The sequence below is a fragment of the Chiroxiphia lanceolata genome, chromosome 7 (genome assembly GCF_009829145.1).
Source record: "Chiroxiphia lanceolata isolate bChiLan1 chromosome 7, bChiLan1.pri, whole genome shotgun sequence".
In the NCBI taxonomy this organism is placed as follows: domain Eukaryota; kingdom Metazoa; phylum Chordata; class Aves; order Passeriformes; family Pipridae; genus Chiroxiphia; species Chiroxiphia lanceolata.
Window position 1 is genome coordinate 12,868,960 of NC_045643.1, and position 23,915 is coordinate 12,892,874.

At 41.2% G+C, this 23,915-nt stretch overlaps 1 protein-coding gene across 3 annotated transcripts in view; it reads left to right on the top strand.

Moving 5' to 3' along the window:
• KLF7 (Kruppel like factor 7) overlaps positions 1-17,372 on the top strand; it is a 62,088-nt gene extending 44,716 nt beyond the window's left edge. The window contains exons 4-6 of one of the 3 annotated variants that reach the window (XR_004358118.1): positions 7,774-7,897; positions 14,734-15,660; positions 15,773-17,372. Coding sequence is in view for 2 of the 3 variants with exons in the window: in XM_032693767.1 (XP_032549658.1) it covers positions 7,774-7,897; positions 14,734-14,785 (176 nt within the window). In the remaining variant the exon portion in view is untranslated. Of the gene's footprint in view, positions 1-7,773; positions 7,898-14,733 lie in introns of all 3 variants that reach the window. The other 2 variants (XM_032693767.1, XM_032693769.1) reach the window with 2 other exon arrangements.
• The last annotated feature ends 6,543 nt before the right edge of the window (positions 17,373-23,915 follow it).

Sequence of the window (23,915 nt, forward strand, 5' to 3'; positions counted from 1 at the left end):
CAACCTTCTCACATTGTGTGTTTCACAATCCAGTCACATTCCTCTTCTGCCCCATACTGTCTTGTGCCAGCTTTTCTCTTGTGCTTTGTCACCCTTTCAAAGGCTTTTCCATCTTTCTAGCAGGTGGCAAAACTGTGAATAAAATGCCTTTCTAAATTATTTTTATTTTTCTCTTTTTTCGAGTAGAAAACATTGGTGAGCCAGTTAAGCACTGACCATTGCACCCCCACCCCCCCCAGCATTTCTTTTTATAATAAAAATAATAATTAGGCTTCCTATTCTCCAACAAAAATCAATTAGGAGTATATTGAGGAATGAAAGGCTCAGAAAAGTATCTGAAATTGATTTTTGTAATTAGTTTTACTGGTTGATGGGTTGCACGCACATACGCTTAGATGTTAGCATTGATCTCCAGAGGATGTATGTATTAAATAGCCTGCTCTTCTTTTTTGCTAAAGAAATGAACTTATTAATCTTAAAAAGAGAGTGATGATGTTGTGCGCTGAACTGCAGCTGCTCACTGGCTTTTCTCAGAGCAGCTGCCTGAGCCATGTGATGGTAACGTGTGGAAGTTGAGATATTTAACAAGCAGCAGGTCTGGAGCAACTCCTGTGTCTCATATTTGACAAAGAGTATGTCTGTAATGAGGGAGGACAGGCACTGGTGTTAAGGAGACCTATCTGGTTATATTTAATTTTTCAGGAGTCCTTCTGCGACATGTTTCTATTAAATAACATGTAGCTCTTTACACAGGAAGAGAGGAGTGACCAGTAACATTTTCTGTTGTGCCATGTGCTGTGTGCTGATGTTCAGCTAATTAGAAGAATTATGGCTTGGCTTCATTGGTATGCCATGTATGTAGCTTGTAAAGCTCTCAGGGACCCTTGGAGATGAAGAGTGCTACATAAATATAAAATATTGTTAATGTGATGTTCCACATTAGGCGTCCCGTTGTGCTGAGGCAGACTTTCATAATAAACTGCAAGGCAAATAGGAATGCCTGCCTGGCATTTCTCTGTGAGGCAATCTGGGGGGCTGCTTCTCCTGAAACCACACCAGCTTCTGGCGTTTCTGAGTGACTTGTGTCTGCACTGGCAACATCGCCATGGGCACGGGCCTCCGAAGGGTGCCTTGGGTCATCTTGCAGTGACAGCGATGCTTGCTGCAGTGGCATGGTCCCACTCACCAGCCCAGGAACAGCAGGTCCCAAAAGGATTTCTCAGGAAGGGTAGCAAGGAAAGTTATCAAAATGCTCTATTAACAAAGCCCGTGGCACTACTTGATTCTTCACATGTTTCTTCGCCCAGCTCAGGCCCTAGAGCTTCCTTGTAGGAAAAACCCAGGCAAGAAATCTTGCGTTTAATTCCTTTTTTCAGTTATAATTTTGCAGTTTGTCTGGTTCTTCAGGAACACCAGTCTTGAAACAGGTGTAGCTGAAGCTGTCTTTCAATATATATTTTTAGACACTGGGACTTTTAGAATTAGTTTCATTTTAAATAGCATTTAAATCACAGATTTTAAAAAGGAAGGAAATATTTGTGTTTCTTTCAGATGACTTTTTTTTGGATCCTGAAACTATATGTAAACAATTCGCAGTCAATTAGAACATATGCTGATTTTTTTCTGTTGTTTTCTTAAACACACTTTTGCATGCCAGCTTTGTGTAGCTACGTAACATCATATTAAGGAGCTCTTCAAACATAGTGCAACAAATGTCTTATTTGAATGGCCTTCAAAATGTGCATACAGACAGAATGTGGGGTTTTCCCCTCAGTTTCTTTAAGCATCTTTTACTAAATTCATCATACTGACACAAGGAGTCCCATGACACTACCAAGTTTTAGCACGGAGAAGTATCAGCAAGGATTTTGACTGTGATTCTCCTCTGAAGTTCACTGCAGGACTCCAGGCTTAAGCTACCTGGTGGTTTTACTAAGTGCCTGTTATCAACATATGTTTGTGGTGTGGTATTTAAAGTGGGGTGCAGGGGAGACATAAAGAAATAGGTATGGATGTATAATCATAATATCTTTGTTTACTTTTAATTCTGTAAAGATACAGGGTGAAACTCGAGCCTTAATGGATGTTTTTCCAATGACTTGGATGGAGACAGGATTTCACCCCACAGCATTGGAACTCTGTGATCTTATCATTCACGTCCCAAAATCTGGAGAGTTTTCTTCTTAAAGTCCCTGCTGTTGAAATTCAGGGAACAGAGAGCAAACTTCTTCCTCTGTATTTCGTAATAAATCTTCTAGCCTCCAGGGCTGCAAAGAGAAGTTTAAAATCATGGCCCTAGGTTATCTAGAAAGCAGAAGGCAAATGATCTCTAAATAGTATTGTTTTCTTCTTTAAAATCTCATTATTTCTATGCAAGAGTAGACTCGTGACTTTTTAACCCTTGGGGCTGGCAATAAATAATGCAGATATAAGAAGTATAATATTCTCATTGTGTGCTGTAGTTTTGTGATCATGTCCTCAGCTGATCTTGATTATGTACCTACCTCTTCACCTGTAACCTAATGTTTCAACTAATGCCTCTGTTGAAACAGCCTCTGTGAGATGTCTGTAGCAAATGCTGCTGTGCTCCTTATACAGAAGAAATATCCCCGGGACCTAGAGGGTGCCTGCAGGATGTAGGTGGCAAGGACAGGGGGTCTCTGGATGTTGAGAAGAGACAACATCCCCATTGCTGTGTTTTGTGAGGAAATATTTATTGCAAAGGCTTGTACAGGGTTTACAAGCTAAGTATATGTCGGAGAGAAAACCTGATGTTCGCTGGTTTATGCCTGGAGAGCAAAGATAACAGGTGCCTGCAGCTGAGCTGCTTTCCTAGCCCTCTGCACCATCAAAGGAGAGAAATTCACCTCCCATCCCAGTCTGACTGATATGTCAGAGTCCACACATGCCTTTGCCTCTCCATTAACTTGAAAAAGAACCATAGATGGCAATTTCAATATATCAAGTTGTATGAGATGAAGCTCACCAAGACTGCCTGAGGCTGGAAAATGGAGAGAGAAGTCCCAAGGACAAGTGTGGTGTTCACAGAACCAGCCCAGCTCTATCAGTCATATTTTGCTGAAAACCTAGCATGTGTTTACCACAGTAGTGTAAATGGGATTGTGTGCTTGGCTTTTTCATACTTAAAAATGATAAATTTTTGGCTTTCAAGAGAAAGCTGTACCAATCATTTGTATATTTTTGTAACTAGATGCCTAATATTTAGTCTTGCATTTATCTTAGTCACAAAAGGAATAGTGACCTGATTTCAGGGCTGCCAAAGTCTGATGAATTTTTTGTTATGACTCATAATTCCAGCTTCACTATTGCATGTTTCCCATAAATTTTCAAAGGTCTTTGCCTGGATGGAGTGTCTGACTGTACTGAAGTGTGCTTTAGGGGTACTTTTAGAAGAAGAACTAGGTTGTGGGAGGTGCCATAAACAGAAGTGGAATAGAGAGCCTACTCCTGGAGCATCCCGTCTCAGGGCATAAAATGTGCTCCAGGAACATGAAAAGATTAAATATGCTATGGGCCACAGGACACAGCCACAATGAAGAGAGGCTGTTTTGCAGAAGTATGCAGTCACGATGGACTGAGACCCTACAGTATATCTGAAGGGCTAATAGTGTTTCTGTACCACTCGCTTTTTTGGTGATACGGTCCTTCTGGACCAGTAGGTTTCAGCGCACTGCTCTCTGCTCTAGCAGGCATGCACAGGCTGCTCCTCGGGGATCCTCATCAGGCAGCTCAGGATGTGTCTTATGTGTGTGTTCCCTGATGATCAAGTGACCTCTTTTGAGATGAGTCTTTGGTTGCCCCCATTCATTGCTTTGGTTCAATGTGACCAAAGCATAGATGTGGTTTTGGATGGCGTATCCCAGGAGGTGCTCTGCAAATGCACACGTGGTACGCTTCATCTACGGACAGGCCGCAGGACCAGGCTGTGGCTAGACAGGAATAACACCTTTCAAACCACATGGTGTTGGTGTTGGGTCCTGCCTACCCACTGCTTCACTCTGCAGCTCACCTTCACTGCACTGTGCTGCTCTGTGATGCACATTAAACTACAATGTGGTCAGGAAGCTTGAAATCACTAGGTAACATCTCCACCTCCCAGGAGAAAAACTAGAGAAAGCTGATAGCCACTGTTATGGGTCAGTCCTAGATTTTCCATGAGAAAATGGCTCATTGTTTTAACACTAGTGGTCATCACGGAAAATTGCATAATTCACTTCTTGAACATATGTCTGCATTGCTGGCTGCCTGCCCTTCCCAGGTGCATTTGTGGATGTGTGAAATCTGAACCGGCCCCACGGCGTGGAGCATGTTCTGCACTGAAAGAGCTGAGTATTTAACAGCTACATACCCAGGTATCAGCTTCTTTTTGGATGACCATTGCCTCCTCCACTGAATGCATTTATATAAATGCGGATTTATGTAGTTGTTTAAGGACTGCACAGATCTTTGTGTTGAAAAAAGGTGACCTAAGGAGTAGAGCCTCCTTCTTGGGAGTGGCTTGCAGGCATGAGTTTTAAGTGTGGTTATTAATTTGAGGAATTAGAGAAAAGTCAGTGTGGCACAGCTCTATGATATTGCTATTTTTCAGTGGATTTTGAAGCTCAAAATTAATTTTTTAAAAAGGGTGAGATCCTGCTCCTGTAGAATTGAGTGGGAGTTTTGCCATTGCCTTCAGCAGAAGGGAATTCATCATCTATTCTTTTATTCTCACTAATGCTCTGCGACAACAGCCTAGCACATGGAAAGGATCTTTCTCATTTTTTCTCCCTGCTATTGCCAGTAGTGAGGCAGGAGGACCCTCCTTCTTCATTCTCATCTACATATGTTCACTTTGGCAAGATATACTTCTGTTTCATCGTCGTGTAAGGTGAAAGCAGCCATTAAAGGAGCGGTTTTTTCTTAGTTTTCACGTGCAGAGATAGGCAGGTCTCTCTCTTCCTTCCCTCACGTGCTTTTGAGTAGCTGCAGGAGGGCAGGAAATCTAACCTCTTTGAGGTCTCTGGGTCAAGGAGCTGTCTGATGTGGCTTTAAAGGTCACTGTGCTCCTTTGCATTTATCTTGTGCCACTTGGAGCACAGTATGCCAGCAGGCTATAAGGAGCACAAAGAAGTACTGCCTGACATTTTGCGGAACAGGGCTTGGGTTACAGAGGAAAAGCATCTGAAAACAAAACTCAGCTCAGGGCTGTGCAAGGCCAGAGCTGGAACATTTGAGAGAGGAGCCCCTGCAGCAAGTAACAGAGATGTGTGGCATCCTGTGGGTTTACCAGTAATCGTGCCTGGCATTTCTATCTCTCGTAACCTATGGTATAGCACTGTACATTTTCAAAGCTCCTGACAAATGTTAACAAGCCAAACTCCACCTCAGTCCCAATAGCGTAATAATTTCACAGAAAGCCCAGGATGTTTTTCCTTCACTCTTCTGCTCTGTAGGTGACTGTATCCTTCAGACTCGCTGTACCTGCCAGATTTGGCTGAGCAGTCATCTTCTGCGTTTGCTTTGCAGCATGTGCAGCAAATGTGCTGCAAGGCACTTTGTCTGCCTTGCTGTCTCCACTCTAATGTAGGCACTAGAGAGCGTCAGAGAACCAAGGAAGCTGAGTTATCATTGAGGCTTATTTACTGACAGCTTTTAAAAATAATGCATGAACTGTTCAGACAAAACCGGTGCACCATCACAGGCAAAGAACCAGGGCTGGGGAAATCCCTCTTCTCTGAGGAGAGCAGATGCAGGATGCCAGGTAGGATGTCAAGGGCTAGTGGGGACAGTGCTGCAACTGCAGCTCTAGCGTTTGGGGCCAGCACTGGTGACAGTGTTTCTGTTACAGTTGAGTAGCCAGCCCGGAAACAAGACACCAGCACTTGGCTCACTAACAAGAAGTTTCTCGCTTTTTATTTTCCTGAAGAAATCCTATTCAAAGAGTAAAAGAACAAGAAGCGAGTCTGCAGAGATGACCAGGCAGGCACATTCAAAGTGAGGTAGTGTTATTGTTGGCTCAGTCCGTTGTCCTGTTGGACATTTTCCCATGGGGGACTGTGACACACAACAGAGACATCCAGGCTGGCCTTTCTGTATTCAGGGACTGTGGGACAAATGGATATTTTGGTGTAGTCTTGCCAGCTGCTACCCCCTCTTCAGTGCTTCACCCCAGTTGAACTACTGAGCCAAAGAAGCTTCTCAGAGGCCAGTAAAATGGCTCAATTGCAATTAAGGTCTCAGCCCACTCTGCTGTTCTCTCGGGGGGGGATGACCACTGGGCAGCAGAGCTGCCTGTGCAAAAGAAGTCCACAGAAACTCACTCATGAGTGAGAATGGCATTTTTTCATGTACTTTGATGCACTTCTCTTGCCCTTGTCACTTTTCTTGCTCTTTTGGCCTCTCCAATTTGTCACCATGAAATACATTGGTCTCCCATAATCAGATCTCACTCCTTTTCTTGCTGAATAGACACACTAAATATAGAAATCTGTGTCTCTGCACTGTCTGCTGTGGTCAAGTGATTGTTTTGTGTGACTGGCCTAGGGGGTCATACAGACTGCAGCCTCAGTGTGGTCCATGGTGGGGTTTTTTAAGATCGCTTTCTTAGCAATTTTAAGAACAAATAATTAAGTAATAATCCCTTCTCTGTTTATAATTCCTAGCTTAGAAGCGTGGTAGTGAAAGTGATTTCTTGTTTGCATTTTATCTCAGCTCTCTCCTAATGCATCCATACGGTCTTGATTGCATAGGGAAGAGTGACGTGGAGTTTATATAGGAGGAGATGCACTGGAGCATTTGTCCTGGGGGGGAAGATACTAAATTTGGATGCACACCAATGCATGTGCACTGAATAAGAAAAAGGGAGTCATGAGACCTTGGAATTCTTCATCAGAAGGTGTTAAGACTCCACAGATGTTACACCATGGCAGACTTTGATTCGCGGAGACTGATTTGCATTAGAAGATAGGTAGAATCATAGAGTTCCTGAGTTGGTAGGGATCCACAAGGATCATTGAGTCCAAATCCTACCAGCAGACTAGAATCTCTCCTGTCTTACAACTGCACTGTTCCACTTCCTTCAGTGGCACCATTAATATTTTGAGGCAGAAACATCTGATAAAGGTGTTGTGCAAAAAGCCTGAAGGATCAGCTGATTTAAAGAGGGAAAAATGTATCCTCTCACAGTTGCTGCCTGACACATAATTTCTTGAACCAAGGAACAGTTTTTGTTGTCAGAAGCGACCAAAGAAGGTGCAGTCCTTGGGGGCAGCAGGCATGAATGCTTGGGGGGAACATGCAAGAGGTAAATAGACTCAGAGTAAAGCATGCGATGCAGTAGTGGTTGTCACTCTGGAGTGGTGCACATCTGCAGAATGTTCAGATGTTAATACAGTCACTCAAGTACCACAGTAATTCATCTGGCAAGGATAGAGAAAACTGAAAAGCTGTTTGAGACTCAAGCTTCAGCCACACAGCTGCATGGACATTTGGGAACATTCTCAGGGTTTCTTTGAAGAGTAATTGCCTGGTTTTGTTAGAAACGGGAAATAAGACTGTGCGAGAATTTTAACAGTGATAAAATTTGGACTGGAACTATCCTCAGTACAATACATCATCAGCCCTAAGTTGTTTCCATCCCACACTGGCCATGAATTGTGTGATGGGCTAACCTGCTCTAATGGGCCAGAGGCAAGGTGGGATAACAGAGGGCTTGCAAATTGAGTACTCAGTAATCCTGCTGCCACACTGACTGTTCTCTCCTCCCCTCTGCAGGTGAGAAGCCTTACAAGTGCTCGTGGGAAGGGTGCGAGTGGCGTTTTGCACGGAGTGATGAGCTCACAAGGCATTACAGAAAGCACACGGGTGCAAAGCCCTTTAAATGCAACCATTGTGACAGGTAATGCAGCTTCCTAATACGGTGTTCAAGAAACGGGGAGTTTTGTGACTGGTATGGAGTTGCCAGCTCCCCAAGACAAGAGACCTGTCTCCCAGCAGAGAGAGGCCCCTTCTGTCCTCCTGTCCCACTGCCTCGATCCCTGAACCAAGGAGAGGCCCTCCACTTTTCCCCTGTCTTCTCTGCCTCGGTGGCCAGGCAGGCTGGCAGATGGGGAATACTTCCTAAGCAGTCTAAGCTGTTTCCATCCCACAGCACAGAGAAAAATGTGGGTGGAAAGGTGTAGGTCTGATTGAACCCTGCTGGTGTCTGTTGTGGGCACAGGATTCAGTCCATAGAGCAGCTCTTATTAATACCTTTAAAGCAGAAAGGACATCCAAAGGGCCTTAGACTATTTCAGTGATGGACCTCTCAACAAAGCATCTCCAAAGCTTTCTGTCTCCTGGTCCTGTGAGCCTGGTGCCCTCACAAAGGTAGAGCTCCCTCTATTCGCTCTGCTTCCAGAACTAACCTGAGCACCACTGCTGGCTGCCCACTTTTTGGCAGGGTGGGCCTCGCAAAACTGATGGGCCTCACAAAAACATGAGTGTGTGGTAGGAGGGATGGGGAGTGTGTGTGGCTCTTGTGCCCCAAATTTATAGGAAACCTGTAGGATAAAAGCACTTAATTTCTGTATGATCATTGTCTTCTCTTACCACAGAGTCCAACCTGTTTCAACCCTCTGGATGTAGCAGGGCAGAGTCAATAACAGATGACAAAGGGCACCACTTGAAAAGCACAAGAGTGATTTAGACATATCTTAGAGTTCAAGTTCATAAGGTTGTTTTGTGTAAGATCAGTGATCTCTGCACATTCCTGCTAATTAGTGAATCTTTTCTTACAGTTTTAAATCTCACCCTTGACATCTGTTTGAAGTGGGAAATACTCTACACCTTCATTCTGTGTGGGCCCAGATTTAAAATCCTGGCAGGTGCCCAGAGCCAAGGTTCCTGAAGAGCCTGTCATGCAACAGTCCTCCTCTGGGCACTCAGAAATGAGGTGTGAGCTGAGCACCCAGCAGCTCCCAGTGAGAGCCACGGTTAGGGCCACTCACTGCCAATTCCTTTTTACAATTTTTTACTACTTCAATGAACACTGAGCTCGTCTGAAAAATCTGGTCATCCTTGCTTGGTGCTGAGTGCTTTTGAAAGCTGGGTTCTTTGAATTTAGAAACAAAACCAAAAGGACACCCTTCTCCACATCCCCAATCCCAAATGATAAGAAATCAGGGTGGAGCAAAGGCAATTAGCCCTGTAATGACTTTTGACAGCACTGACAGGATCAAACAATGAGCACTTCTCCCCCTCGAACCCCCCCAGCTGAAGATTGGCAGTGCCCTGGGTGAAACCTAGATCCACTATTGAGTAATCAAATAATGTGCTTGCATCTGAACATGTTATCCAGCTAATCCTATTTATATATATTTTTAAAAGAGGCTTAAGAAAATTACCCATCTTTTTAATGCAGCACTAAGGTTCTCGGCTGTGATAAGGAAATGTTTTGTAATACAATAAAGGCTCTAGGAAGCCTCTGGGTACACCAGACCAACAGAGAATATGCGTGGAGAGAGGATGTGTGGGACATAAACAAGAGACCCCATCCTTTTATGGGAAGGAAATTTGATCATTTTCACATCCTGCCTTTCCAAGAGCTTCATCTCCTTAAGTGCTCTTCTGCCCTTGTCTCCCCTCTTCCCGTTCCCCTTCCCCCACGGAGGGCTTCCTCTTGGATTATCTTTTGTTTTATCCCTGGATTATCTTTTGTTTGCTCAGAATGAGGGACAGGATAAACCAAGTAGGGACCTCTGCGGTTCTGCTTTTGTTTAAGCACCTCTGTGAAAAACAGTTATGTTCTGTTTTAAATGTAAGGCGTTACCTTTCTCTTTTCATTCCTCCGAAGAAGAAACTAACCATCGGTGGCCCCACAAATACACACACATGTACACACAAAGCCCCAGGGTTTCTGTGTCAGGACAAACAATAGTTTTAGCAGAGAGCTAAAGAAATACAGTCAGTATTTTCAACTCCTCGATCTCTTTCAGCCCTTTGTTAAGTGTTCATTATTCTCCCTCCACATATTATCCCTTCCTATCTAGCTTTCCTCTTTGGCAGCAAACTGAGTCACTGCAGTCAAGACATATATTCCTGTAATCATCTAATGCATTTTCTGCTCTTCTGCTGAATCTGTAGATGAAGGAAAAGTACTATTAATAAAGTTAAGAGTACTGGGGATTGTGCACTGTTAAACTACATGCCCATACCATCTGTGTGTGGTGATAGGAGACAGATTTGTCCTTCCTCTCCCAGTTAGTTGATGCAAGCTTGTAGAGTGGCAGTGCCTGTTCTTCTTTTGCTCCACTCTGCCATACTGCTATTTTTCCTTCTTTTCTCATTCCCAGATCTCTCTACTACCACCTATTGCAGATGTCACCTCAAGCAAGCACTGAAACATGAGCCTAAAACTGTCCTTAGCTGTTTAGGCAGACTTTCAATGTTAAAGATGCTTCTTCCTGAGCCAGGGTTCCAGCTGGGGAACAATTTCTCTGTATTTGAACTGCTACCCTTTATTGCACACACCATTATTGACAGTAGATGTGGCCAGCTTGTTACATTTTAAGGAGCCTATTTGAGCTCTTTTAACGACAATCATGTAGCACAAAACCTATGCCTGTTGTTGTTCAGAGTTGAAGGCTGTATCTTGGCAATCAGAGCATGAAGGGGGTGATTCAAATAGCAAAGGGGAATGTTGTTCACACAGTCTGGCTGCAGTTCCCTTCCAAGGCTGTTTTCAGATGTGCTTGTCTGTCTGACCTTCTGGCTGATGTCAAAGGGGGATGAATGTCCTCTGTGTACAGGTCAATTTTATAACAAAAGAGATAAGATGTGATTCTCTTCTCCTGCTGCTCCAGCCCTAACACAACACTATGCAACCCACAGATTACATGGTTAGTTATAGCTGGCAAACTACCTCTGGTTTGACTAACATCGTATGTGCTGCAAATGCTGTGTGGATTGGTGGCAGCAGGGGATAAAGGAGAATCAACTAAAGTGATATGGAAAGCAGTGTACAAGTCCTTAGTGCCTTCCAAACACCAGGGTTATGCTGGTCATTAGCATTCCCCAAGAATTTTGCTCCTCAGAAACACAAGCTAGGATTGTTCCTCACACAGTGCAAGCCCTCAGCACTTCAAGGGAAAGAGTTTGACAGGGTAGTGACACTCAGTTGTTCTGCATAAATATGTGTTTAGGAGATAGCAGCTTAGTGCCAGACTGTTGGGGTGTATGTTCCTCTCTGCTCGTGCATGCACATGCGCATGTGGTTTCCTTGTTGACAGCAAGCTAAGAGCACACTTAACTCGAATGAACACGTCTCACAGTGGAAAATCCACAGCTGGTAAGAAAGATGGCTGAGCAATATATTCTCTTCTCATTGTATTTACCTTCCCTCTTTCTCCTTCAGAGGCCTCAGTGCTGAGCAGTATTGTGTTGCTAAGGAGATAGAACAGAAAGAGAAAGGAAGGAATCATGTTTGTGTACAGGGAATTTATGTGTCACACATCACTGTATGAATTTTATAATTAGGATGTCTAATTCTAGCGTAAGCTGTCCTTTCCAGGAAGAGCTGGACTCAGGAAGGGATGATGGAAAAGACTGTGATGGCCCCACGTATGATGTGCAGAGCTGGTCTGGAACTGAAAGTGTTGTAGAGCCAGAGGTACAGAGCAAGGTCTTGTCTCATGGGTAGGACTATAGACCAGCAAGCTCCTGTTTCTTAATTTTTGAAGAGAACAATTTCCCTTGACAGCTTATCCTGTGGAACCTCTTCTGCTGCTGCCTTTAGTCCCAGAAGGAAAGAAAAAATGTGCCCACTAATCAATAGGCTTTTTGACAGCATGATTTAGCTGCAAAAAATTTGTAGGGACTGTTTTACTGTTGAAAATAAGTGTCCACATCCACCAGCCTTACCAAGAGATAGAACTAACCAAATTAGTCAGCAGGAGAATGTGAAGAGTTAGTATTGTACCTTTTATTAGCTATAAACTAGCAATTATGGTACCATTTTATTAGCTATAAAATATTATAGGACTGAAAAATATACTAGATGCTAATATGGTGGTTACTGATGTGAAACAATGTATTGAATCTATATTTTTAACAGCTCTCGCTGGGGTGTGACTCGGCGTACACCTTCCTGTGTTTCATCTGTAATAGAGGCAATTGGAGAGGAAAAGCCATGCTGCTTGGGTGGTGGTCTTATGACTAGTCCTAGACTGAAGTGCCAGCTGGTGCATGCCTTTTTGGCAGCCACTCAAGCTGTTGTTTTGTTTTGGCAGCCCTTGTAGCCAGAGCACACTGCTTTCTCAGTTTAGTCTGGTGAGAGAGATGATGGTCCAAGGGTGCATTTTGGCTGTATGGAGCCTGCTGTGTTGAAAGCCCAAAGTCCATTGTCAGATTCACGTCTGTCTTGCTGAAGTTCATGTAGGACCTTGGAGGAATGCAGCCTCCATCCTATTTAGGAGTCTTTAGTTTTTGCCATTCTGAAGGTATTAACCCCCTTGTAAGCTGCAAGTAGAGAAGAGCTGACATGAGAAGAGCTATGCTCATTCATAGAAAATGAGTATATGACTTTTCTTGTGGAAGTTGCCTTATTGAAATGTTTCTTTGTCTTAGAAATGCACCTCTTGATCACTCATCTCTGCTTGTAGAAGCAGATAGGTAACATGTGGAGGGGAATACTTCCAGCAGAACAGAAAACACCCCCTAACTATTTGAAATATCTTCATTTTTATAGTTCTTCTCTTTCTCAGGCTTTCTTAGGATGTTTATCCTCTGGGTATTTGCCTTAGTCTAGACTGAGTGTTCTTTTTTTATCTTTCGGTATCGGCTTTTTTTCCTGGGTAGTTCGGTTTGTTTTTTACCTTCTTCTTCCTGAAAAATACAAAATACTCAACTACTGCTTTTTTTGAAATAACTCAGTGTCTGACTATGAGCTATCCTGATGCTCACAATAAGCCATTTGGATATTCTTCTGTCCATTATTGATGGGTGTTTTATACTCTAAATCTGCGGGGCAGTGAAAAGACATGTCAGGCAAGTCTGTTCTGGAAGTAGCTTTTCCTGGTGCCCTTGGAGCCTACAAAACCAGTTTATTCAAAATCCATAGGCATGTGGGGGTTTATGTGATATTTGTAGTAGATGGTTTTTTAAAAAATAAGGCAATGTCTTGTGGCTTAGGGTGGAAAGGAGACAACCCAAGATTTGCAGGGAACTTGGAAAGCTCCTGTTTTTTAGTGCTCAACTTGAATTACCTAGAAGAAGTTTAATTTCTGAAAGTGTCTTGAGTCCTGCCACTGTGACAGACAGGCTCCATTTTTGGGCTGTGGGTAGACAGCCAGAACCACCGCCTGCTTGTCCTGCGGTTTGCTCTCTTGTGCCACACATATCTTAAATGACACTGTGATGGTGGGTGTGAAATGGGTCAGTGCTTTCAATCCCATAAGTAATGGGAACAAAGTCAACAAAGAACTTTTGCTTACTGGCAGTCTTGATAGAATAAGGCATATATTGAATGATAAGTAAGAAAAGCCCTTGAACTCCTGAGAACTTATTCCCCTGATCACTCTGACATCTTGGTGCTGTGAAGTGCCTGAATTTGGGCTACTGTTCCTACTGCTGTGAGTGCCCTGCAGTTTGCCTACTAAAAAAAAGACAGCTATTCTAGAATACGAATTCATGATTAACTCTTTGTGGGGTTGCTCTTCTCCTGGAGTAAATGTGTTTTATTCTGAGTTTCTTAACTCACTTCACAAGTGGATTAAGTAACTTCAGAAGAAGGCAGTCATAAGCCTTTAGCAAGGGAGTTAATAAAGGAGAGATACTTCATTTCAAATTCATGCTTTACCTTATTCTCCATTAACTGCATGTTTAGACCAGCCCCAAAACTCAACTAGCTCTCTAGAGTTGCTGCTCTAAGTCCATCTCATCAGGATCCAACTACATGTTCAGAATGTCAAAACATTATGTTTTCTTATGAGACTATAAAAAATGACTTTGTGGATAAAGAATAGAAGTTGAAAGCTCAAGTCCTGGCTTCTTTTTCTGGGTTTACCACTCCTCTTGTGTGATTTACAATTTCCTTGCCTTCTCTGTCTCTCAATTGTCACTCTTACGAAATAAGCATTATACTTTATCTTCTGTCAACATCCTTCAGGGAGATATCAGCATCCACATATTAGCACCCATATTCCCAGTAGAGAGAAAGAGAGAGATAAGTAGACTGATGGATTGTCAGCCTCCAAACTCTGAACCAGCTTTCCTTCCCATTTGTAGTTAGAAATGAGAATTCAGCTTTCAAAACTAGCATCATACTTTGGTGCTTGTTGCAGGTACTGGGCACTTGAGAAAGCTGTAGTTTTTTAAAATGATGTTGCCGAGTACTTGAATAAAACTAATTTGGTTTATTTAATTTTTTTATATGCAAACACACACACTAAATACTTGATTTTATAATATAGGTGCATAGATGAGCACTCTTCCCTGATGTTTGACTCGAGGAAAGAAGAGGGAGGGATAGGAACAGAGAATGGAGAAAAGTAGTCTCTAGCTGCCAAGGAGACAAGATAGTTGGCCCTCTGTGGTCACAGGGGTCAATCACACAGTTTGGTGGTGATCCATGGATAACCCAAGGAATGTCCTTAAATTTGGATATATATTTTCTCTTGTACTTAACAAGGAAGGAGCAGAAACCCTGTTTTCCGAAATCCTATATTTATTTCATTTCCTGATTGCTTTATGTTGCAGGTGTTTTTCCAGGTCGGATCACCTTGCCCTCCACATGAAGAGACACATCTAAATATCAGTCAGCTTGGCATAGATGTCATCTGGGCTAAGTGTTGTGCGATGAAAGTGGAACTCAAGTTACAACGTGCTACCTTACAGGAGAAGAGAACTTGATCCCGTGTAATCCTCTGTACAGGGGCCACATGCTCACACTGTCTTGCACCCAGTGATACTTCAATACGTACATCGGTTCTTTTATGCCTTGCCCCAGCTGGATGGGAGAAGATGCAGGCGAGGAAATGCTGTAGTGGTGAAGTCAGTGGAAAAGAACAATTGCTTACAGTACTTCATCCCTCTTGGATTTGTTTCCTGTTTTTGCCAACGGAAATCAAAGAAAACACAGGAGGCTTCCCTGCAGTGGACGGCAGTAGGAGGGGCTTATCTAACTTGCTTCTCAGTGCAACTCAGTAGAAGAATATGTTGTCTTGAAGTTGCATATTTGTAGCACTAACTTCCTTTTTAAATAGATGGGGGGAAACCAATGACCTAGAAAACCAAATCCCAGTTTGGTAGCCAAAATGAACCTCTTGGTTTTTTTGTTCTTTGTCTGAGAATTCCTAATGTTCAGTGCATCAGACTTCTCACAGACACTTTGATCTGTGTTGGTTTTGGTTCTTCTTCCTAGAACTGAGCTATTGAGATCCTTTTAAGTCAATACCAGTGGCCTTAATGGCAGTAGACTGTGGAGTGACACTTGTGACACAAATATCCTCTTCTTGGCCTGAGTTTATGTAGACTTCATGGAGGATTATATTTTTGTTGGTTGTTTTTATTTTAATTTTTGTTTTGGCTATTGCACAACATATGCACTAGGGACTCTGGAAGCTGCTGCCATGATGGCTAAGTAGCCAAGGGATAAACCCCTAAAAAACAGCACCTAATATCTCTGTAAGCCTCACCTTATTGCCATAGCTAGGACTTCTTGTTTGTTTTTTGAACAAAAAACTTTAAAAACTTGTTTGGAAGCTTAAACATTTTTTCTCTTTTCTCCACAAACAAGTGATCTTCAGAACTCCTTGTCTTCACCTGGATATCAGTCTGGGACTGGCCACACAGGCATGACTACGGGATTCCTTCCACATCATATGAGCATGTTAGCCACAACCCACGGTGATTTAGTGGTGAATTATGTTGCTTTTTCTTGCTATTCTACTAACCAGTTTAAAACATTAGACTTTTGTTTGTGTAAAGAGCACCTGCAGAATGTTTTAATTTAAAGCTAATGTTTGTTGAGCATCTTATACACACAAAAAAAACCCCAAGCCAAAACTCCTGCTCCAGTCTTTGAGTGGGAAATCGAGAACCTCTTCCAAGTACAATGGCTTCATTCAGCATTAGCCTTTTACAGAAATTATCAAAGTCCTCCTTCTCCATTCATCAAGTTGATACTGTAGGCCACTCCTATATGAAAAAGTGTAACCGTGTGAACGGTGAAGGAAGGAAGGGATTTTACATACAGCAGTGAGCCTTTTCCAAATGATTGGTCTAAAGTATTACTAACCTAGAGGTCCATTTTGGCCTACTGTGTGAACCATCAAGGAGAAGTGGAGGTCTCATGCTCACCCTTCCGTCCTGTTGATAATTTGATTTCGTTGGCTCAAAGTGGATTAAAGTCTTCATTACAAAAGGAAAAAAACCACAAAAAAATGTATTGCCATAAATTGTATTTGAAACTATTTGACACTGGCCCTGACTCCAAAGACTGCATTTAGGACCATAAAAACGGCCTATGCAAGCAGGCAGGTGGTCATTAAGTTGTATATTTTGTATATTCTGGGACCATCCCTACAAGGTGTCTAGAAATGAATCAAAATAGCACGTGGTCCACAAATGGTTGCTGCTCTTTTATACTGTATTAGCCAACTGCCCTTTGACTGTTTTGACTCATTGACTGTTATATATTTCCCTTAATTTATGTTTTGGGAGGTAAAACTATACTCTAAAGGGAAAAAAGAGCAAACAAGAAACTGAATAGATGTTTAAGAGCTGTCACCAGGATCCTTGGCACTTGAATTCTCAGCATTTTGCAACCTCTGGTTCCAGTGAGAGATTGAGTTTACTCGAAAGATGCTGGTTTTCCTCACAGTTTTCACGAAACACTGTGACTGTCAACTGAACACTTTGGGGACAGGGGGGAAATACGATGTCTGGCCCATATGGCATGAAATATGGACCAAAATCTAACCATCTTTTAGGGACAATGATGTAATATTCATGATAAGAGCTTGAGAGAGAGAGTGAAAGAAAGAAAGTCAGAAAGAAAGAGAGAACAAAAATTGAGTTTATTCCAAAGATTTAAAACTAACTATACTCTATATGTGTATATATATATGCTTACATATATATATGTATACATTTAAAAATTGCAGAGCACTGCTTGCTGACAATCTCGTATTTCTCTACTTCTGTATTTGCATACTTTTTATGGCTGTTTCACTCAGCTGTTCCACTGGGACTGAGGGCCCTAGGATCGAATTTGTGATGGAACATACAGATCTGCCAGATCACAGACTCACAAAAAATCCTGAGTTGGAAGGGACCCACAGGGATCGTCAAGTCCAGCTCCTGGCCCTGCACAGGACACCCCGAGAATCCCACCATGTGCCTGAGAGTGTTGTCCAAATGCTCCTTGAACTCTGGCAGGCTTGGGGCTGTGACCACTTCCCTGGGGAGCCTGTTCCAGTGCCCAACCACCCTCTGGGGGAAGAACCTTTTCCTAATATCTAGCGTAAACCTCCCCTGACACAGCTCCATGCCATTCCCTCGGATCCTGTCACAGGTCACCAGAGAGCAGAGATTGGTGCTGCCCCCCTGCTGTCCCTCAGGAGGATGTCTGATGGGAATTGAAACCTCAGGTCTGTGAAACTAGAGCATCCAGTCAATGCGTTAGATTGAAAAAAGGGTAAGAGAATCCTAGAATTTCATTACTGTAGTGTCCTAAAGTGTATGCTCTCAAACCCACCACTATGATATTCATTGGCTGTGAACCTGCATAAATGTCCTCCTTTGGCCTGTGGACACACCTGGCTTTAGACACACTATTGGTAGTCTACAAACCTTAATTTTTAAGTGACAGTTGAAGCACCAGACTATTTAAATTGGAAAAAGCCAATCAAGACTGTTTATTTACTTCCAGTTGTCATTTATGGTCTTGTTGGCATCTTATTTAGATCTGGCAGAACAAGAGCCCCATGGTAAAAAAAAAGCTGAAATATCTGTTTACTTTGTTGTAAAGGCAGGCCTACATCTACATCACAGATCCAAATAACCTAAAAAGCATAGAAAAAGGGGGATAAGAGACCTAAGCAGATTTCAAATTTCTCAGGCTCTCTCTGTAGCAGCTCTTGAGCTCTAAAGCCAAAATTTGAGCTTTGGAACCATCTCTTATGTTTGTAAAGGAAGATATTTTTCACCTGTATATATGGTGTACTCAGTCAATCTGTTGATTGGAGTTTTGGGTGCTCATATGCAAGTGTCTTAGTCATTACTAAAATTTTGAACAATAACTGGCATTTTTTAGAAGGAGTCTCCATTTTGGAAAGGCATAATCAATGTGACACATTCCAGGTTTCTTTTTTTTACAGTGATAAGTTTTGTTTCTTTGCAGATATTTTAAGCTGTGCACATCAAATTCGTGTAGTCTGTTATAGCTGGTTCCTTTCTGGGGCCTGTGTCTTCTTGCTAAAGTTGTACAATTGTCCTCTCTTTGTAAACTATGAGTAGAATCAGACTATAGAGGAAAGGATCTGTGTAAGGCTTCTTGGAAGCAAACCCATAAATAGATGATTTGGTGACAGTTGAAGACTGAGTTATCCAGCTTTAGAAAGGAGAAGCTTAACCTTGTTTCCTTCAGTGCTAGATTTATACCTGCTTGCAAAAGAGAAGCTATTGTAAGAAAGTCAGACTGTGCTTTCCAAGGCCATGGAACTATAGGCTGAGAACAAATCGAGAAAAAAGTCTCACAAGATAGTGGACACAGAAGAAGCAACTAAAACAATTGTGAGTTTTTGTGATTACCTACATAACCTACATTTTGGAGCAGAGTAGTCAATCATAGAATCATGCAGATGAGAAGGGTCCTCCAGAGGCCATCTTGGCCAACGTCCAACTAAAGCTGGTTGCTCAGGGCCATATCCAGCTGAGTGTTAACAATCCCCAAGAATGGAAATTCTGTGACGGCTCTGTGCAAGCTGGTCCAATATTTAACCACTTTTATGGTTAAAAAAAAAGTAAAAATTCAAAAATCCATGTGTCAAGTAGGAATTTTCCATGTTCCAACGTGTTTTCACTGCCCCTTCCACTGTGCACCTCCAAGAAAAGTCTGGCATCTTCTCTACAATCTTGGTTAGGTATTTGGAGATAGCAATAAGATCTACCCTTACTCTTCTCTTCCTAAGGCTGAACCATATCTCTCAGCCCCTCTTTATCCATGATATGTTCCAGAGCCTGATCTCCATGGTGGCTCTCTGCTAGACTTGCTCCAATATGTCAGTCATTTTCTTGTAATTGGGACACCAAAACCAGACAGAATATTCCAGATCTTCATGTGTTTCAGTGGTGATATAATTTATTTATTCTGGATTTTTCCATTATCTAACTGAGACAACCTATATTTTAAGACAAGATTCTATTTTGAAAACTGACTAATGAAAAATCATTTAGGAAGCCACAGTATAAATAGTTTTATAATCAGATTTGCTGAATCTCTGCATAAAAATATACTTATAGAAATATGCTTTCTATACTTCCAGCTTGAGGCCTGGCAAGCAAAATTCTGTTTTTTCAACGTGATCGTTGCTGGTTTACCTTAAACTGAAAAATTTATTGCTCATTCATACTGTATCAAATATGAAGCCACATGATGCTGTATTTTAGTAGCTTTTTAGACTGAAACAACACTTTAGTGCACCTTTGTTATGTTTGGTTTTCCCCTTAGGAGATAAAGAGCAACATAAAATATCACATGCATTTTATAAAGACTGGTCTAACAGCCAAGGAGATTCCAGAGTCCAGAGTATTCTTCATTATCCCAGAGCTGTTCTTTTTCAATAGCTGCTCAGACTAGAGGATTATTTACCTGGATAAACTGGCAAATAAAGAAAAGAAAGGACAAACTGAAATTCTAGATTCTTTCAATATCTTGCACAAGGCCCTGAGCAGTCTGATCTAACTAATCTTTCTTTAAACAGAGGGTTAAATTAGGTGACCTCCAGAAGTACCTTATAATATTAATGTTTCTGTGATTCATTTCAGAGCTCTCTCTGATGAAATGTCTGCTGGTTCTAGTTGTTCCCAGTCTTGTGCTGATGGAACAGACTGTAGTGCAGGTCTGTAGGTTTTCTTTCGAATTCTGATAGTTTCACCCTTATTAAACTTTGTAAGGTTTCTTCATGAGGGAGACTTAGAGAGGAGGGAATCTTCAAAAAACTCAAACCTTTAGCAAACCACTTTGAAGGAATATCATACCTTGAGATGCATCACAGCTGCAGGGACCAACCAGATAATACAGAAACAAGTTTGCTAGCCTGGAGGACCCATGTGATATCTCAAAAATGGTTTCCAGGACCTGAAATCTAAGCCAACATATTTCTACAAAGGTGAACATTGGGTTTGGTTTTTTATTTATTCTTATTTTCCTCAGACATTTTGGAATTGTGTTTACTTGTTTTTTAGGCTAGCACATTTTCACTTAATACATGGGGAGAACTGACCAAACACCGATGGGGAAGGAGGACCTGAATGCAAGAGGAGCTGCCAGGTCCTTGCTTTCGAACTGTTTTAACTTCAGGCATAAAAATATAACTAATCACTAGGGAGTGTAACTAAAATGGAGTTGATCAATATGATTGTTGCAGTGATTGAGTATATCTTAGCTGTGACCTTTCTGATATCTACAGAACCAGGCTTTCTCCCTCATTTTTATCTGACCCTAGACAACTGGGGTTTTATAACTGTCTCTAACATAAAGGTTGCTCCTCCTATTTAACATACTTTATTTTTCTGTGTACGAAAAGGTCGTAATTGGTACTTTTGACAAAACTGGTGAAATCCAACTTGTTCAAGTGTTTCCCTTTCTCTGCCTCTTCCCTTAATGTATGTCAAAATCTTTAAATTTAAAAAATAAAAAAGAGGAAAATTTTGTAAATAATTCAATGTTACTAGGCCAGCACCCAGTGGATCAAGGGCTTTTATTCTTGATTTCATTCAGAACTTGGCACATTCTGTCATTCCATCCAGTAACACTGTTTTTAAGCTTTCATTCTTGGGTGATGCTCTAACCTAAAACTCTTAAATTACATTTTGCTGATTTCAGATAGAATTGCACTTGTAAAGATCCCTACATACAAAGAACAAAAACAGTGCTTGACTATAACTCTATTTAACTCTGTCATGAAAAATGGAAATAATTTTCTCTCAAGATACTACAACTATTCAGTGAAAAGTCTTTCATTAGCATCAAAACTACACCTTCGTGAAAGATCATTTCCAGATCATACTTGGATGTTCTTCCTTTTGTCACATCTGTGTCTCTTTTTATTAATAGTTTAGGGATGACTACTGCAGTGTTTCTCCTCCACAGCGTGCACGGGCTTCAATGGCAAGATTTAGCATTGTAAGGATTGTTGGATCTGACCTACCAGGTACTAAGATCTGTTTCATGAAGCTGAGAATTTCGTCCTCCCTTAGAGGAAGAAATCTAAGGCTACTTGTGCTATATAAGTTACATATATAATGATATGGTTGTATATATAAATTATATACATAAAAATGTGGAGATCAGGAGTAGACTGCCTTTATCACCTCAAAAATGAGTTTCCCTACCTGATAACTTTCAAATGCAGGCGTCATTTTTCAAACAGGGTTTTATAGTTTTCCTTAATGCTTGTTGATGGCATTTTTGGTGTAATAATTGAAGTTGGAATTCTGCGATTTTAAAAATGGAAGCTTTGATGATTTTTTTAAGTGCTTTGGTCCTAACTTCTGTATACTGCCAGAAAACAGGTTCTCCACCCTGTCTCTGTGTGGGTGTGGATGTACAACAGTATACTGTATATACCTACACAGAAGAGGAAACTGAGCTACTGACTTACAGTTTGTAGTAGCCAACTGTGCCTATTGCTTTGATTTAGGGAGGGCACTTGCTGTTGCCACTGCATTTTAGGAATCATGTCAGCTTCTGTAGGAAAGTTTTCAGCAGTGCTGGGAAATACATGTTGCTGTGTACTGTGAATGAGTAGGCTGCAACTTTGGGGATTGGGAGGGGAGGTGGGAAGGGAGGGGGATGAGGGCTTAGCATGTACACACTAAAAGGGAACTAGAATGGAAAGAAACATGGCAGTTTTAGCCTTTATTGTTGGGCTCTCGGGGAAAGGAAAAGCTAACCTGCAGTCCCTGGAAGGCCTGTTGGCTGAAGGGCTGGTCTTTATATTTTGCAACATACATTTTACCCATCACTCTGTTTTAAACCCCAGACCTGTCAGATTCCAGAAGTAGATCAAAACACTGGTTTAAACACTACTTTGTTACCAAGGCCGTGTCTCTACCAGGGAAGCTGCCCTACTTTAAAATATCAGTCTAGTTAAAATCACTTTGTAGCTGCACCTATTACTTGATTGCCTGGATTGAATTTGCATTGGCATCCTATGCAGTTAAGCTGAAGTGTAAGAAATGCTTCAACTAATTAACATACCTCTACAGGAAGGTTCTTGCACCAATTTAAGTACCTGATTTCAAAATCACTGCATATAAACTATGACAGCTTTTCTCTTAGAAACAAGGCCTCAGTTTGGCATGTCTGCACATCTAGTTGAAAAAATAATAATGCAGGCTGAGATTTTTTTTCTTGCTTTGCAAACTGGCCTGTTTTCCTTCTTGTTCTTTGAAACTTTTCTTACTCTCTACTACACATTAGATTTTTGTTTGGGGGATTTTTTTTTAGCAACAACAACAACAACAACAACAACAAAGTATGAATGCTCCCTATTAAAAAAAAGAAAAAAAAACAAAAAACAAACAATATTGCTTGAAGGACTTTCATTTTGCACTATAATTTTTCTTTTACCAGATGTGTCTGACAAGTGCATTTTGGAGATGCCCTCGGTCACGTTCTCTCAGGCCTACTCTGGTATTTCTAATATATCACAGAAGTACCCAATCTTGTAGCCCTCAGTTCTGCCTTTTTTTGACATTTTATTTTTTTTAAGCTTTTTATATATATATATATATATATATATATTACTTTGTCAGTTTTTTTGCTGTACAAAAAGTCTTAAGATTTAAAAATATTATTTGTATTATATGATGGTGGTATGTTAATGTTACAAAATTATTAATGAAGAAAAAATTTATTTTTGTTACTGGTCTGTTTCATAATTCTTTTTTAAATTGGTATATTGTAAGATATCTATGCAAAAATGTTATGTGACGCATTTTTATTTAAGAATGTAATATGTGTAATAAACAGTAGAATGTGTTTGGCCTGACAGTGTTTAGTGTGCCTTGTATATTATTTCTTTGTGAAAACTTCTGTGAAGAGTGAAATGACTTTTGAGCATCAGTTAAGGCTGTGGTTCTATAAACAGTTACTGACATAAAAAGTATAACTTCTTAGCATGCTTTCGCTTATCAGAATCACAGTTTTGGATTTAAAAAATTTATTTTAATGTGGTTTATAACAGTTCAAGTGTTGATTGTTTTCGTGCCGTGTCACATGTTGCTTTTGCAAAAGATGCCCAAGAAGGAAGTTCTTATTCTTAAAGCTGACCGGATTTGGCTTGTATAATCCTGCTTCTTTTGGAATCAGTGATTTCTCTTATTTGACAATTTACACTCGTTGAAGCTTTCAGCCAGTATTATTTTTGTAACAGATACAGAGAACACTTGCATTTCATTTTCCATGCTCAGCTTTTAAACATTTGTCAGTCAGTGGTCAAAACAGGACTAGACTTTAAGGCTCCTGAGAGCTAGTGCTATGCTCTGGTCTGGGTCTCACCAGAGTGCAGTTTTCTCTTTCCCCCACCTCACTCATTTAGTCTCCCTCTTTAATGTCTGCAAAATTGCAACACAATTGAGTCCACCTGGATACTCAAGTACTAAAAATGTATTTAGGCAGTAAAACCAGTTATTTCGAGCACAATTACTTT